Source organism: Myotis daubentonii, chromosome 16, assembly GCF_963259705.1.
Source record: "Myotis daubentonii chromosome 16, mMyoDau2.1, whole genome shotgun sequence".
NCBI lineage: Eukaryota > Metazoa > Chordata > Mammalia > Chiroptera > Vespertilionidae > Myotis > Myotis daubentonii.
In genome coordinates this window covers 36,083,234-36,101,272 of record NC_081855.1, presented here as the reverse complement: position 1 = coordinate 36,101,272, position 18,039 = coordinate 36,083,234, and the positions used below count along the sequence as shown (strand labels likewise).

The window sequence follows — 18,039 nt, the reverse complement described above, 5'->3', positions numbered from 1 at the left end:
AAAGATACTAGTCTGTGTCTAAATTGATTTTGTATAGCCAGGTTCTGTTATGTAGATTTTATTTTAAGTGATATACTAGAAATCTTAAGAGAGTTTATAAAAGAGAGACTTTGCAATTATGTCAATAATAATGAAAAAAGAAACCACAGTAATAATGGAAAATAAAGATTGCATGAAGTACATTGAATATTTCTCTTGTGTTACTTTTATAAACCAGTTTTTAAGTTCATAAACTTAAGTTCAAAAATTAGAGTATGGATCTAAATAAAACAGGTTGCAAGTAAAAGTAGAAAGAATTTAACCATATTTTAACTATTAAATTCCTATAAAATTATTTAGTTTATCATTTTATTTTGGTTTGTTTAAATTTTCTAGTAAAAGTTTTAGAATTTCAAACCTACAGCCCTTTTTATTGTGACTTGTTCGAAGTTTAACATTTGTAATATTTGCCTATAATTCCTAGATTGTTCCTTGTCAGTACCTGTTGCAACCTGTGAAGCATGAAGATAGACAAATCTATACCCAGCATTTAAAATCCCTGGCTTTTGCGGCCTTTACCCAGTGCCGGAGACCCCTTCCAACATCAACCAATGTGAAAACATTGACTGGGTTTGGTCCAGGTTTAGCCATGGAGACTGCTCTTAAAAGTCCTGATGTAAGTATGCTTTCTATGACCAGAGTTATTAAAAACTATACATTTTATGATTTTATGCAAAACCAAGTGCAGTTCTCTGTTTAGCTCTCATTTTCCAATTATCTTATAATTGGGAAAAGATAATATATCACATTTTCTGTGATTGTATAGTACCATAGTACCTTAATTTTTTGTTTTACAGAGACCAGAGTGTATTCGACTTTATACACCTCCTTTTATTCTGGCTCCAGTGAAGGATAAACAGACAGAGCTAGGAGAAACATTTGGAGAAGCTGGACAGAAATATAATGTTCTTTTCGTGGGGTACTGTTTATCACATGATCAGAGATGGATTCTTGCTTCTTGCACAGATCTATATGGAGAACTTTTAGAAACATGTATCATTAACATCGATGTTCCAAATAGGTACTTACATTTCTTTAAATGTATCATTATATCATCCCATTTTTAAAATTCATACACACATTTACATTTTATATTTAATGAGTAGAAAACTTTGCGGGTCATGTACATTAAAATATTAACTCTTGCCCTGCCAGTGGCTCAGTTGGTTGAGTGTCATCCCCTACACCAAGAGGTAACCAGTTAGATTCCCAGTCAGGACACATGCCCTGGTTGCAGGCTTGATCCCCAGTTAGGAGGCTTGCAGGAGGCAGCCAATTGATGTTTCTCTCTCATTGATATCTCTATTTTTTTTTCTCTCTCTCCCTTCTCTCTCTGAAAATCAATAAAAAAAATTTTTTTTAAAATTATGTCTTGGCCTGGCTGGGGTAGATCAGTTTGTTAGAGCATCAGTTAATTTGATCCCTAGTCAGGGCACATACAAGAAGCAACCAATAAATGCATAAATAAGTGGAACAACAACTTGATGTTTCTCTCTAAAAAACAAATAAATAAAAATCAAATAAAATATTAAGTCTTGGGATTGTAGGTTCTTACCCTTACGTAGTGTATATATACATTGTATAATTAGAATTAAAAATAAATTTGATTAATCTGTTACACAGACAAAAGAGATTAAGCTTCCTAAATTCTTTTTTTTTAATATATTTTTTATTGATTTGAGAGGAAGGGAAAGGGAAAGAGAGACAGAAACATCAATGATGAGAGAGAACCATCGATCGGCTGCCTCCTGCACACCCCACACTGGGGATCAAGCCCACAACCCAATCATGTGCCTTTGACTGGAATCAAACCTGGGACCCTTCAGTCCGCAGGCTGGTCCTCTATCCACTGAGCCAAACCGGCTAGGGCAAGCTTCCTAAATTCTTTATAATAAAGCTTGAAATAATGATTTTAACCTGAAAAAATTTTGAGGTATAGAACTAGAAAGCCCTCTGCAATTTTAAAAACAAACTAGTGAAGCACCCTAGAAATTTATTTTTTTCATGTACCATCTAAGATATAATCCCTACATTGAGTTAACTTTTAACTTTCTTTACTAAAATTGTGGACTGAAATTTTTACCATTTAAATGTTAGAGTGTCTTCTGAAAATTGAGGCTTTCTTTTTAGAATTCTTCTTGGTAGTAATTAAATATGGCCATTTATTTATGAAGTCTGTAACTAATAGGTCACAACAGGTGAGCCTCATGTTGAGTTATCACTTAATAGATATTTCAACATGTTTCAAAGCTAGGGAACACTGCCTGGGAGTTCTTGAAAAGCAAAACCTTGCAATAATTTTAATTTTTAAAGATTTGGTTTTATCCTTCATTTTCTCTATTGTATAAAGATTCTGTTCCTTTAAGTTCAGAAATTGGTTATTTACAGAAATATTTAATGATTCTTAGTTTATAGGAGTGCTGAAAAAGTAGAATTTTATATTATTGGTTACAAAGATTTACTGATTATTTTATAAACCATACAGCAGTACTTTATACATTTCCTTCACATAATTTTGACTTTTTAAAATGGTATAGTTATACTAATTAAATGAGCTTTGGAACTAGTATTCTTACCTGTGAAGGATAAGCATAGAATAGAGGAAGAATAATACCACCTTTCCAATACAATGATAGTGTTGCCATTTTACTGAAAGTAGAAGTTAGAGAAAGGTTAAGAAAGAGGTGCAACTCTAGAGTCGTAGACACCTGGGTTCAAATCCCAATTCTGCCACTTAACGACTATGTGATCTGGAGCCAGCCAAGCTACAGCTTGCTTCTCTGGGAGGATAAGTTTATGTGTTATACAGTTGTTAGGATGAAAATGAGGTATTACAAGTAAATGTACTCAATAAATGGTAGCTACTGTTGCTCATGTTACCTATTTGCCTAAAAGAGGACATGCATGCAGCAACTCAGTAACATTGTTTGGTTTGAGAAGTGTAGTGTTTTTTTTTATATCCTTCAACTTAAAGTGTAGAGCAAAGATTAACAAACTATAACTTGTGGGCCAAATCTGGCCATGTTCATTTAAGTATTATCTATGGCTGCTTTCATGCTGCAGCAGCAGAGTTGAATTGTTATAACACAATCTTGATGGCCTACAAAACTTAAAATACTGGCTCTTTAAAGAAAAATTTTGCCAATCTCTGGTGTAGGGCAGTGTTTCTGATTAATTTTGATGCTTATGGATAACTTTGAATTCAGAGTTGTATATACTTTAATGTATGATAAAAAACCACAAACTAGCATGCCACCCCTATAATTTTACATATGTTCTTGCTTAGGACTTGTATAAAAGTTTCAAGCATTAAGGAACCAGTTTTTTTTTTTTTTACAAATTGAGCTCTTTTGAAATGTCATAAGAATTTTAGGCACATTTATGACTGTCTATTTTCCACAATAGAGCTCGTAGGAAAAAAGGATCTGCTAGAAGATTTGGTCTACAGAAACTTTGGGAATGGTGCTTAGGACTTGTACAAATGAGTTCATTACCATGGAGAGTTGTAATTGGCCGTCTAGGAAGGATTGGTCATGGAGAATTGAAAGGTAAAATTGTGCTTTTATTTTTTAGTACTTAGATTTCTGTTTTATGTTAATTCGTACATTGTTCAGACCACATATAGGTATACTATGTACTTGATAAAATGCATACCTTATAAAAACGTTTTTCGTTACTGATTTTTGTTTTTAAAGAGGAACCACAGATGTCTAAGCCACAAATGGTTTAAGTCCAGATATAAAAGTATATTTTACAATACTACAACTTTAATATCAGTGTCATTACTACTATTTTTATTTTTCCTTTTTTTTATTATTCAACTTATCTTCTGTTCAGCAGATTCTAATTGATATTGATGTACATTAAAGCTAAGGTGATAAAGACTGTTGAGTAATATCACCAATAAGACAGTTTTGGCTTGATGATAACACTTATTTTAAAACCATTGTTTGTCCTAGCCAGTTTGGCTCAGTGAATAGAGTGTTGGCCTGCGGACTGAAGGATCCTGGGTTCAATTCCTGCCAAGGGCATATGCCCGGATTGTGGGCTCTATCCCCAGTAGGGGATGAGCAGGATGCAGCTGATCAATGATTCTCTCTCATCCTTGATGTTTCTTTCTCTCTCTCCCTCTCCCTTCCTCTCTGAAATCAATTAAAAAACATATATTTTTTAAAAAGTAGATAAAGCCATTATGTTTTAACTTTGAATCTGTAGGGTGTTAATAACAGTGTTACTTTAGATTATTATTTTTATTGTTGATACCCACAGATTGGAGCTGTTTGCTGAGTCGTCGAAATTTGCAGTCTCTAAGTAAAAGACTCAAAGATATGTGTAGAATGTGTTGTATATCTGCTGCCGACTCTCCCAGCATTCTCAGTGCTTGCTTGGTAGCAATGGAACCCCAAGGCTCTTTTGTTATTATGCCAGGTTAGCTACTTTAGTTTATATCAGAATTAATTCTTCATGCACTTAAGTTTCTAAATATTATGTAAAATTGATTCTTCATTTATTAAGAGAAAAAATACCTTTCATTTCCTTTCCAGATTCTGTGTCAACTGGTTCTGTATTTGGAAGAAGCACCACTCTAAATATGCAGACGTCTCAGCTAAATACCCCACAGGATACATCATGTACTCATATACTTGTATTCCCTACTTCTGCTTCTGTGCAAGTAGCTTCAGCTACTTATACCACTGAAAATTTGGACTTAGCTTTCAATCCTAACAATGGTAGGAGAATTAATCTTTAAAGGTTTTGCAAATATAAAAAGTCTTAATGATTGTTGCTGATTGTAGGCTGATTAATGTTCCCAACACATATCCATATCTTACGAATGTCCCTGAAACCTGTGAATGTGCCCTTATATGGCAAAACAATAGCAACAACAACAAAAAGGCTGCAGGTGTGATTAAATTAAGGGTCTTGAGATGGAGAGATCCTGTGTTAGGTGGGTCCGAAATGCAATCACATGTATCCTTATAAAATGGAAGTTTGACTATCCACAAAAGAGGGGAAGGCCAAGTGATGCAAAGAGAGGGAAGCAAAGTCACAGAAAACCAATGCTACACTGCTGACTTTAAAGATGGAGGAAGGAGCCATGAGCCAGTGAGTACAGTTCTAGGTGCTGGAAAAGACAAAGAAACAGATCACCCTCTGGGTCCTCTAGAAGCAGCAGAGGCCTGCTGCTTTCTTGATTTTGGCCTAATGACCAACACTTTGATTTCAGCCCAATAAAACTGAATTTGAACTTTTGGACCCCAAACTGTTAGAGAATAAATGTGTGATGTTTTAAACTAACAAGTTTGTAATAATTTGTTAAAGCAGCAATAGGAAACTAATATAACCATTCTTCCACCTTATTGATATCAGAACTGGTGCTATGAATTATCTCATAAATATTTACTTATTTTAAAAGACAACATTGGTCATAAAATGTTTGTAGTTTTTTGCCTGTGCTGTTGAGTTATCTATATATACACTTTGCAGCTCATATTATATTCTTTTCTATCTTGATTTGCCAAAATAATACAGTAATTTATATGAATTGTAAGAGTAGGGATGTAACTTTTCTCAATGAGTTTATAGATTGCATTTGAGTAGGAGAAAAAAATAAATGATGTTCTGCTGTTGCTCTGAGTTACCCTAGAAAATGGCACATTTTTAAAGTCACAGTATGGGTATTCATTATTCTATTTTTTTGTGTGTGTTATACAATAATTTGAATGTTTTACTTAATAGTAAAGAATAAGTGTATCAATCATGAGTAGTGTCATTTTAAGTACATTTTCATTTTCAGCATACTGTGTGTGCTTTGTAAGTTTCCTATTGCTGCTGTAACAAATTACCACATGCTTAGTGGCTTAAAATGACACACACTTATCTTACAGTTTTGGAAGTCAGAAGTCCTACTGGGCTCAAGTCAAAGAGCCTGCAGGGTTGGTTCTTTCTGGAGTCTCTAAGAGACAGTCTGTTTCCCTGCCTTTGCCAGCTTTAGAGACCACTTGCATCTCTTGCTCATGGCCTTTATTTCCATCTTCAACATCAGCAGTATAATATCAGCACATCTTCATTGACTAACCCTAGTGCCTCCCTGTTATTAGGGCCCCAGTGATTACAAGGACCACCTAAATAAGCAAGATTTATCTCCCCCTTTCAAGATCCTTAGCTTGGTCATATCTGTGAAATGTTTTAAAAAGTATATTTTTATTGGTTTCAGAGAGTGGGAGAGAGAAATAGAAACATCAGTGATGAGAAAAAAATCATTGATCAGCTGCCTCCTGCATGCCTCCTACTGGGAATTGAGCCTGAAACCCAGACATATGCCCTGACGGGGAATCAAACCATGACCTCCTGATTCATGAGTTGAAGCTCAACCACTGAGTCACACCAATGGGGCTGCATAATTATTTTTTATGTATAATTATTTATATGGCTGTCAGCACAATAATTGACACACAGAAGGCACTCAATAGATGTTGGTTAAATTAATTTTAACTCTCTCCTATAGATAACCATGAGATGAAAAATGAAGTACTTAATCTTTTTTCTTTCTCTTATAGCAGATGGAATGGGTTTCTTTGATTTGTTAGACACAGCAGATGATCTTGACCCTGATATCATTAATATTATTCCTGCCTCTCCAACGGGGTCTCCTGTACATTCTCCAGGATCTCATTACCCCCATGGAGTTGATGCTGGCAAGGTAACCCTATTATAAAAGTTCAGTTTATCTAAATGTCATTCATTAACTTAGTAATGAATTGATTCATGAAATAGAGTCCTGTTTTTCCCTTGTTTAAATTAGCAACTAGTGAAATTAACAGTACATTCATGCATTTCTGCTCTTTGAATTATACATTATTAAGGCAGAGGGGGTCTCTGCAGCTCTGCTTTTCCTGACTTTATATTTTCTAGACTACTTTTCATTAATCCTTCTTTTGTGTTTTTCCTGCCACTTCACTGTAGCTTCTACTCAGGTCTAGGACTGGATTATCTGAGAATCAGTATATAGTTCTAAGAGCTGCTCTTCATATCAGGGCTGTAACAAGCAACATAATAGAAATACTAATTTTCTCATAAGAACAGAAAAAACACTGACTACCTTGCCTCCCAAACTGTTTATTTTTAGCAGACTATTTTTTCTTTCTGTTTGAACTGAAAACTAATTGGGCCTCATTTGACTAACATCTTTTTTTTTTTTTTTTTTTTTTTTATTTTTATTTTTTTTTATTTTTTTTTAATTAAATCTTTATTGTTCAGATTATTACATTTGTTCCTTTTTTTTTTCCCCCCCATAACTCCCCTCCTCCCAGTTCCCGCCCCACCCTCCGCCCTCACTCCCCACCCACTGTCCTCATCCATAGGTGCAAGATTTTTGTCCAGTCTCTTCCCACATCTCCCACACCCCTTTCCCCCCCAAGAATAGTCAGTCCATTCCCTTTCTATGTCCCTGATTCTATTATAATCAACAGTTCATTCTGTTCATCAGATTATTTATTCACTTGATTCTTAGATTCACTTGTTGATAGATGCATATTTGTTGTTCATAATTTGTATCTTTACCTTTTTCTTCCTCTTCCTCTTCTTAAAGGATACCTTTCAGCATTTCATATAATCCTGGTTTGGTGGTGATGAACTCCTTTAGCTTTTCCTTATCTGTGAAGCTCTTTATCTGACCTTCAATTCTGAATGATAGCTTTGCTGGATAAAGTAATCTTGGTTGTAGGTTCTTGCTATTCATCTCTTTGAATATTTCTTGCCACTCCCTTCTGGCCTGCAAAGTTTCTGTTGAGAAATCAGCTGACAGTCGTATGGGTATTCCCTTGTAGGTAACTGAGTTTCTTTCTCTTGCTGTTTTTAAGATTCTCTCTTTGTCTTTTGCTCTTGGCATTTTAATGATGATGTGTCTTGGTGTGGTCCTCTTTGGATTCCTTTTGTTTGGGGTTCTCCGAGCTTCTTGGACCTGTAAGTCCATTTCTTTCACCAGGTGGGGGAAGTTTTCTGTCATTATTTCTTCAAATAGGTTTTCAATATCTTGCTCTCTCTCATCTTCTGGCACCCCTATAATTCTGATGTTGGTACGCTTGAAGCTGTCCCAGAGGCTCCTTACACTATTCTCGCATTTTTGGATTCTTTTTTCATTTTGCTTTTCCGGTTGGATGTTTTTTGCTTCCTCGCATTTCAAATCATTGACTTGATTCTTGCGCTCCTCTGGTCTGCTGTCGGGCGTCTGTATAATATTCGTTATTTCAGTCTGTGTGTGCTTAATTTCTAGTTGGTTCCCCAATATAAGATCGAGGGTCTTATTAGTTTTCGTGTAGATCTCATTAAGTTTATCGGCAGCTTCTAAACAGTTCTTGAGAGACCTTAAAAGTGTGGTTCTGAACTCTATTTCTTCCATTGACAATTTTGTCCTGTTTCTTTGTCTCCGCATTTTGTTATGCTTCCTTGGTGCACCCCCTAGTGGTCTTTGTTCGCAGTCTTATAGATAAATCTTGATTGTTGTAGCTAATTCCAGGGAGGGTTTGACCTCCAGGCCAAGTGGCTATGAGAATCAGCTGTGTCAGCAGTGAGAGAACTTCTGTCCTCTAGGGAGGTGCTAATCTAGCCTTTGCCTGAGGCTATCCGGCAAATGCCTCTGTGCAGGGATTGGGCGGGGCGGGTCGCACAGGATCAACAGGGTGGGCCGGAGAGAGCAGTTATGGCGGCTCTCAGTCCTGTCCCAAGGGGCTCTGCCTCTCTGAGTCCCAGCACCCGCTGCAAAGCTGGGAGAGAAAGCTGCACTCGCTCTGACCGAAGCCAGACAGTCCCGCTTCTCCCGTTTGAGTCTGGGTCCCTAAAGACTCGCCCGGATCTGGTGCTCAGAGTCTGCGACTCCCTCCCGATTGAAAACGCCAACCGCGCCCTCCGCCGCCAGCCCGCTCCGCGCACTCCGCACCTCAGAATTTGACTTCAGCACTGCGCCTCCTCTGAGTGTCCGTATGCGTTTCTCTTTCCTCCTAGTTGTAGGACTTTCACTCAGCCAGCGTTCCTGTGGTTCTGGGTGATGTCCCTTCCGTTTTTTGGTTTCACTTTTGAAGTAGTTGTTCAAAGCAGCAAACTCCGGCGTTAACCTATGCCGCCATCTTGGTTCTCCCCGCCTTGACTAACATCTTTAAGTGAAATTATATGTAGTAGTGGTTTGACTATTTTAGTATATATATGTTTAGAACCTGCCTTTTAAAAATAAAGATCTTTGTCCAGTCTTCTTAGCTTGCATTCTTACCTGCTTTTTAATTGAAAAGAAATGAGATTATTAAAAAAATATATGAGATAAAGCACCAATAATCTCACCACTTTAATAAGGCCATTTTTACTTTTAGCAAATTAGCTTCCAGATGTATTTATATTGTAGCTTTCAAGAAGTATATCAGCTTTTTAATATTCCATTGTTGTTTTAGCATAATTTGTTATATCATTCCCAAAATGTTGGATATTGAAGTTATTTTTTTCTGTTATAAGCAATGTTGCAATGAACATCTTTATGCATATCACTTTTTCTTTTTACCTATTGCCTTAAAATGAATACCAAGAAATCCATTGACTAATCCAAAGGCTATGAACATCACTTAGTAGCTATCTCCTCGTGGTGTCATAATGTTTTTCAAAACATTATTAATTGTATTTTATAGGTAGTGCTAGATGAACAAGCTAAATTTTAATCACCTTTTGGATGGGGTTTGGTGGTCAGGAATTAGTTGAAGGAGTTTTAGGAAATAATGCAGAAATTTCATTTGATCATTTTGTATTTTTCAGTTACAAAGAGTTACATACACACAAACTCTGAACATATTTCCTTATGCAACTGTTAAGACTCATTCTTTTAATGGTATTACTAATTATGATACTCTTACTAATAAGTACTAGAAATTTTAAAAAATACCCTTCAGCATTTTAAAAAATTGAAGTGGTTGATTTTCATAAGTCATTCTGTATTTATATCTAATGCCTAGATATATCAAATGAACTAACACACTTTTAATTTTGTCTTTTTAAGGGTCTGGGTACTGATCGGCTACTTTCAACAGAGTCTCATGATGAAGTAACTAATATTCTTCAGCAACCATTGGCCCTTGGTTACTTTGTATCAACTGCCAAAGCGGGTCCCTTACCTGACTGGTTCTGGTCAGCATGTCCTCAAGCACAATATCAGTGTCCCCTTTTTCTTAAGGTATTGCCATTTCTATGCTAGTTCCTAAATAATGCTAATTGTTGGTTTACATTCTAAGAAATATAAAAGTGGCTTTTTGAAACCTTGTACCTTTTGTCTAAGGTCTTATATGCATTGCCACATTTGACTTTACACAAGATCACCAAAAGAGTTATCTCATTATGAAATAATTCTAATTTTTAAATTCATATTAAGTTTGAACTTTTTTTTAAGTTTGAACTTTTAATCTTAAACTTCTGGGATGCTTGCTCATATTATTATTATATTATGATTATTTTTAAATAATTCTTTATTGTTGAACTCGTATTACTTTTAACAGCACATCTGAAGTTTAGAGCTAGGGAGAAAACTTATATTACCAGAATTTGGTTTTCAAGACAAAATAAATCCGTTGGATTTTTCAAATATCTCCTTGTTCTTGCCTTGACTGTTCCAAATCTGTCTTCCTATAGTTTTAAAATAAAGAAGTTATTTTAACTAAGGAAAAAAAGATTTATAACTTTGTAAGTAAAATATTTGCATATGCTTGACTCCTGTTAACTTCTTTCAGTGCTACATCTAGGTATATCTATATAGGCTTAAGTTCTATATAACCTAGATACAGACTGTACTGAGGTTTATCAGTTTAGTGCTTCCTTATTACTTTACACATCTAGTCAGGTTACACTTAGAAAATAATTGAAAATCCTTTTTTTTTTTTTTTTAAGATTATCATGTCTAAAAAACAATAAAGCTGAAGAAAAGGAAGTAAGGTTTGATATAAATTACTACTGTAATGAATTAAACAAAAAGAAGCATTTTTATATTCCTTATGTAGGTCTAAAATGTATCTCATCAAGGCAGACACCTTGGTTTTTTCCTTTGGCTGATATCCTGTTACTTGTTATTTTTAGGCCTCTTTGCACCTCCATGTGCCTTCAGTGCAATCTGACGAGCTGCTTCACAGTAAAGACTCCCACCCACTTGACTCAAATCAGACTTCAGATGTCCTCAGGTACAGCTCTTTTTTACCATTAGGTGTTCTCTCCAGTATTGATCCTTATATATTTTTCTTGGGTCTTGAGATAAATCAGTGATGTTGAACCTTTTGAGCTGGGCGTGCCAGCATTTTGAAAAACCCTAACTTAACTCTGGTGCCGTGTCACATATAGAAATTTTTTGATATTTGCAACCACAGTAAAAGAAAGACTTATATTTTTTATATTTATTTTATATGTTTAAATGCCATTTAACAAAGAAAAATCAACCAAAAAAATGAGTTCGCGTGTCACCTCTGACACGTGTCATAGGTTCGCCATTACTGAGATAAATGATACCATTCAGAATGAGTGTTTTTTCTTGTTAACACATGTGATCTACTTTATTTTTTTATTATTATTATTTATTTATTTATTTTTTATTGCTTAAAGTATTACAAAGGGTATTACATATGTATCCATTTTATCCCCCCGCCCTAGACAGTCCCCTAGCCTCCCCTATCACCCAGTGTCTTATGTCCATTGGTTATGCTTATATGCATGCATACAAGTCCTTTAGTTGATCTCTTACCCCCCTACCTCCTGCCCCCCAACCCTCCCCGGCCTTCCCGCTGCAGTTTGACAATCTGTTTGAGGCAGCTCTGCCTCTGTATCTATTATTGTTCAAAAGTTTATAATGGTCTCTATTATCCATGAATGAGTGAGATCATGTGGTATTTTTCCTTTATTGACTGGCTTATTTCACTTAGCATAATGCTCTCCAGTTCCATCCATGACGTTGCAAATGGTAAGAGTTCCTTCCTTTTTACAGCAGCATAGTATTCCATCGTGTAGATGTACCACAGTTTTCTAATCCATTCATGTACTGATGGGCACTTAGGCTGTTTCCAGATCTTAGCTATGGTGAATTGTGCTGCTATGAACTTAGGGGTGCATATATCCTTTCTGATTGGTGTTTCTGGTTTCTTGGGATATATCCCTAGAAGTGGGATCACAGGGTCAAATGGGAGTTCCATTTTCAGATTTTTAAGGAAACTCCATACTGTCTTCCATAGTGGCTGCACCAGTCTGCATTCCCACCAGCAGTGCACAAGTGTTCCTTTTTCTCCACATCCTCTCCAGCACTTGTCGTTTGTTGATTTGTTGATGATAGCCAGTCTGACAGGTGTGAGATGGTACCTCATTGCTGTTTTGATTTGCATCTCTCGGACATGTGATCTACTTTAGAGTAATTTTTATGAAGTACTCTAATCTCCCCAAGGACTCACTATTCCATAACTTCCACTTTTTTTAAAAATGTTTTTATTGATTTCAGAGTGAGGAAAGAAGAGGGAGAGAGGGGTAGAAACATTAATGATGAAAGATAATCATTCATCGGCTGCCTCCTCCACGACCCCCACTGGGGAACAAGCCCAAAACCTGGGCATATGCCATGACCAGGAATCGAACCATGACTTCCTGGTTCATAGGTCAACACTCAACCACAAAGCCACACTGGTTGGGCTCTTCCATCTTTTTTTTTAAGTTACTTTGAATCTTAAGGTGCCATAATTGGAAACTGCTCCCAAAATCTACAGTATAAATAAATACTCGACTTAAATAGTTTATTTGCTTTTCAGGTTTGTTTTGGAACAGTACAATGCACTCTCCTGGCTAACCTGTGACCCTGCGATCCAGGACAGACGCTCATGTCTCCCAATTCATTTTGTGGTGCTGAATCAGTTATATAACTTTATCATGAATATGCTGTGATCTTCATTTGATGGAACTGTGCAAGGAAATAACAAGCAAAAGACATTTGCTGCAAGATTAAGTTACAGTTATCTTCTCACTGAAAGTCATTTGTGATAGGGTCTAATTCTTATTACTTCAACAAATATTGTTTTGACTTGGGGGAGGGGCTATAACCCTGCTATTTTTCATTGACTATATTGAACTCTTTAGGGTGATGACTGATCATACAAAACGTATTATAACATTTTCGTAGCAAAATTAACCTTTTTTTTCCAGTCACAGTATTTGTGAAAAGTAATGAGCCATAGTACCCAGTCATGTTAAATGAATAATAAAAGCATGGAGAGGAAACAAGGAACAATGAATTTCAACATATGGTTTCAGAACATCAAGATGTTCTTGTATTGGAGTATAGTATCTAGTATTCAAAATGCCTGCATCTCTTATTTATTGTAAGTTTTTAAATGTATAAATTGTCTTATATTTCTTAACCTCTTTTATAAAAATTTTCCTAGAAGGTTTATACTGCCTTCTTGCTTTAAAGCAATTGGTCTAAAATATATGTAATCGTCTTAATTAAAAAGTTGCAGTAGGGTTGCTTTTAGAGTATTATTTTTTTGTAAGGGGTGGGGGGGACAGTAAATTTGTATTGTCTTGATGTACAGTTTAATGGGAATAGAGGGGGAATAATGTCCATACCATTGTGTGTGGAGGATTTACAGCTAAGCTGTAGTTGCAGAGTACATGTACAGTAATGAAGTTCACTGTGTTTATAAATTGAAAAGGTACCAGGTCTTACAGCATTTTATATATCACACCTTTACAGAATAACATGATGGCAATATACAAGTGATATTGTTAAGTGGTTTAATTTAGAATAAAATGAGAAATCTTCAGTTATATTTTGTACTATGGTTTAGGGCTATGACTAATATTTCAGGCCATTTCCAGTGGGGAAAAAAAACTTAGTTTTACAAGAAAAACATTTGCTACTGAATGCTTAAACTAATTTTGGTGTTTCATGTTACATGCTTAAATTTTTTTCAGTTTTAACAGTGGCACATCTAGGCATGGGAATATTATTAATTATGAAAATTATCTTCAGGATCTGCTATAAGGTTGAAATTTAGCCCAGCTCTAGGCATTTTACAAATTATTTTAAGAGCAGTCACTCTTGATTGTTTGACTTTTTTTTTTTTTTAAATTAAAGATTGGGAATGTGTGTGAGAGTATGCATATGTATGGGTGTGTGTGTGCAATCAAACTGTGGTGTAAATAGATTCTCAGTGAATTCTGGTATTCAGACTCTATTTCACTAGTTAAAAACCATTTTCTAAACTTAACCTGTTTGTTTCCCCTTTGCCTTTTATTTATTTAATTTTCTTGGTTTGGAGATGACAGTCCCAAACACCAGAGTCTGTACTTTTCTATAACACAGTTCAGATTAAGGCAGGACATATGTCAAGGAGGTTCTCACCTCCCTAAAGAAGGGACTTGAATTTTAGGGACTTTAATTCACCCCTTCCTTCGATACAGCTTTCCCCCTTCTTGTTTGCACATGCCAAGATAATTGCTTCTATGCAGGCTTTACCCCCTTGAAAAATCCTTTCTACAGTGCTGCTCACAAGAGAGTCCAAGTTAGCCTCCTACCTGTGCTGCTGACTTGAATTCACAGTCGCCACGTCTACCTATCTTTCTTGGAAACAGTCTAGCAAAATTCCGGATTTATAAGTTCACTAATTCTCTACAAGGACAAAATCAATTGTATTTACAAAGCAGTAATTCGGTATGTTTTATTTTATTTTATTTTTTACTGAAACGTTTTGTAAATTCTGTATGCTTAGCTTAAATATCACTTTCTTATGAACAATATAACTTCTTCAAATTGTGTATATTAAAATATTAACAGGTCTTTTTTTCTATAAAGAAAACACAATTAGTGACAAAGATTTTTCAATCATTTTTTCAAAATTATGCAATCCCAATGGATATCCCAGCATATTTTGAAATTAAAATTTAAAGATCACATCTCTGCATTCATTTTTAAATTATGCTCACACACTAAGGATTATGTTGCATGTTTATTCTATACTTTAAAAAAACTTGTCTGAGATTTGAAGGAAAAGATGCTTATTTGGAATTTCTATGAAAAGAGTATCCTTTTTTATATACTTAGCACAATAGTAACTTTTAAAAATAGAAGCTATATTCTCAGTTGTTTAAAATTACTAGCCTTTAGTAACCACATCTCAGTTTGAAAATAGATTTTTAAAAAATTATTCCCTGACAGTTTCTTTTATATGGAGCCATAAGGAATGAACCCAGTATACAATTCCTTTTTATTTGGGAATCAGGGAGTAGTTCCTAAATATACAGGATTTACTGATAAGATGTGTTTTTCTTCCTTTCATATATGAGTTCACACTCAAATAGAAAATTATTAAATAGCCATTAGAAAAGGTCGGAGACTTATTTCGAAAAAAAAAAAAAAGCCTTTTATGCAGGATGATGGATCTAACTTACTAATGTACTGCCACAGACAAGTGTAGGCTGTTTTGTTTTGTTTAATTATAAAGCAAAATAATACGCTTTATACCAGTTGATCAGCAACACCTTGACTTCCTTGTTACAGTGCTAATATCTGTTTTTTTTTGTGCTGTTATCCATTATAAAGCAGGGTGGAATTTCAGTATTTTGGCATTTCAAAAGATTACTTACATAATGTCTGCTTCCAGCCAGTGAGAAACATCTAGCCATACCTTTCTTATGCAAGCCATTCAGTTATCAGGACTGTGAATTAACACTGTATGAATAAATTTCTGTACACCTTATTGTTTGGCCAGAAGGCCACCAAGTGTACTTATATGTAGTCCTTAAATTTTAAAGTAGTTGTAATTTTTAATCTTTCTAAACTTTTCTTAAACCACTAAAATTAAGCTCTTACTACTTAGTCAACTATCCTCAGCTGTATTCCTACTCAATTGTCAGTATGGCACAGATTACTGTATTAAAATATTCTCCTTTTGTCTTCATATTTACCTTCTGAGGTAACTTTTTTAACTTAATGTGTTACTACAAAGATTTGCAGATCTTTAATCAAGCACTATGTTAATACTGTAATATCAAAATACTATGTTGCATTATTTAAAATGTTCAAATTGAATACATTAAAAGGAAGTTTTTAAATGCTGTTGCATCATATAATTTGCCTCTCATCCACTATAGCATTGCATATCAGTCTGTTAATACATTTAATGTGCATGAGTGATGTTTTAGTCTGGGTTTCCTCTTAAGATTTTAGTTTGTCTAAATTAAAGAAAAATGTTTTTGATATACATTTTTTGCCCCATCCCCCAAATCAGCTGGAAATCTTAACCTTTTGGGATTTTCTTGGTGTTTTATGGGCCCAGAACTGTGGTTTAAATTTATATATATGCTTTCTTTTTTGTGGAGTATGAAGTAAAAAACTGGATTTGGGACCTAAAATACTCCTCAGGTTGATGTATTCATAAAGTTTTAAAATAGATTTAGTTTTCAAAGTAAACTGGATTTGTGGACCTTAGAGTTACTGAATTTAAACTACAAATTGTAACATCATTACTGGACATGTGTCAGCATCAACTCAAAATAACTTGGTCACTTTATGAAGGGACGTTTTAAAGTTGTTTAGCAGTGACACCTAATATGGTCCAGTTGCTTTTTTTTTTTTTTTTTAAGTGACAAAAAAAGAATAAGGAACAAACACTATTGCTGCCGAATGCCATAACACTGAGTTGTATAAATTGTGATTGAGGAAATGAAAAGATTTATACTTTTAAAAAAAACACAAAAAAAACAAAACTTCAAATGGAATAAATTATTCATGAAGCCTTCATTGTGGTGTCTCATTCTGTTGAAAATATCTCTGAAGTTTGTGTGAAAATCAGGAGCAGTATTACTTTTTTTTTTTGTCATTTATAAATGGAAAGGAGCAACCTAAAAACTGATTAACGGACTTTTAACTTCTCCATCTTAAGTATTTTATTTTTTTGTTAATCCTCACCCAAGGATATTTTTTTCTATTACTTTTTAGAGAGAGTGGATGGGAAGGAGGGATGGGGGAGAGAGAGAGGAATATAGATTAGTGGCCTCCTGTATGGACCTGGGAGGGAACCCGAAACCCAGGTATGTGCCCCTTGATGGGGAATTGAACCCGCAACCGTTTGGTGCGAGGGCTGACCTTCTAACCACTGGACCACACTGGCCAGGGCTGAAGCATTTTATTTTTAGAAAATATTTTAATCATATATCAATGTTAAATATATAGGAAAATTACATATACATGTGCATACTAATTCCTTTAGGCTGATTAGTTTAATAATCAGTTTTCTAATTGAAAGAAGTTACCTTCGAATATTTAAAGCATAGCTCTGACCTATTTTTTTTTAAATCACAAATGTTTTTGAAGCAAGAGTGTTGTTCAGATATGAACAATCCATTAAAAATAGCTCTGTCCTTTTTTGTTGTTGTTCTCTGTCCATTTTGTCTAAGCAGCTATCCTATATAATAAAAGAGTAATATGCAAATTGACCAAATGGTGGAATGACCAGAACACCCGTGGCCCCTTGCTCCGGCAGGCCCGCTCCCATTGGCCACCATCCGGGGGCCGGCCGGCTGAACCCCACTAGTGTGCAAATTCATGCACCAGGCCCCTAGTCCTCCTACATAATAAAAGCCTGATATGCAAATTGACCAAATGACCAGTGGAACGACCAGTTGCTATGACACGCACTGACCATCAGGGGGCAGACGCTCAATGCAGGAGCTTCCCCCAGCCCACAGGTCCCAGGCCAGCCAAGGTGAGTGCCAGCAGGGCCTCCCCCCACCCCCCTGCTCACCCCACAGAGGAAATTGGTGGCAGCAGGGTGATGGGGGGGCAGGGCTGGCCAGCAAGCTTGCAGTGCTGTTCCCCCCAATCGCCCCACTGGTCATCTCTAAGATGGGTGCCAGCAGGGGCCCTCCGACCACCCTGTCAGTCACCCCGCAGAGGGAGGAAACCGGCAGCGGTGGTGGGTAGGACAGGGCTGGTGAGTGGGTGGT

At 35.7% G+C, this 18,039-nt stretch overlaps 1 protein-coding gene across 8 annotated transcripts in view; it reads left to right on the top strand.

The window, feature by feature from the left end:
* The window catches only part of MED13 (mediator complex subunit 13), a 100,409-nt gene extending 83,575 nt beyond the window's left edge, over positions 1-16,834 (top strand). For 5 of the 8 annotated variants that reach the window (XM_059669784.1, XM_059669786.1, XM_059669780.1 and 2 more), the window contains 9 exons: positions 464-655; positions 837-1,060; positions 3,445-3,587; positions 4,309-4,467; positions 4,584-4,769; positions 6,600-6,742; positions 10,076-10,249; positions 11,143-11,243; positions 12,846-16,834. In XM_059669784.1, the coding sequence (XP_059525767.1) occupies positions 464-655; positions 837-1,060; positions 3,445-3,587; positions 4,309-4,467; positions 4,584-4,769; positions 6,600-6,742; positions 10,076-10,249; positions 11,143-11,243; positions 12,846-12,978 (1,455 nt within the window). In that variant the 3' untranslated portion in view covers positions 12,979-16,834. Of the gene's footprint in view, positions 1-463; positions 656-836; positions 1,061-3,444; positions 3,588-4,308; positions 4,468-4,583; positions 4,770-6,599; positions 6,743-10,075; positions 10,250-11,142; positions 11,244-12,845 lie in introns of those variants that run through there. The other 3 variants (XM_059669781.1, XM_059669783.1, XM_059669788.1) reach the window with 3 other exon arrangements.
* The last annotated feature ends 1,205 nt before the right edge of the window (positions 16,835-18,039 follow it).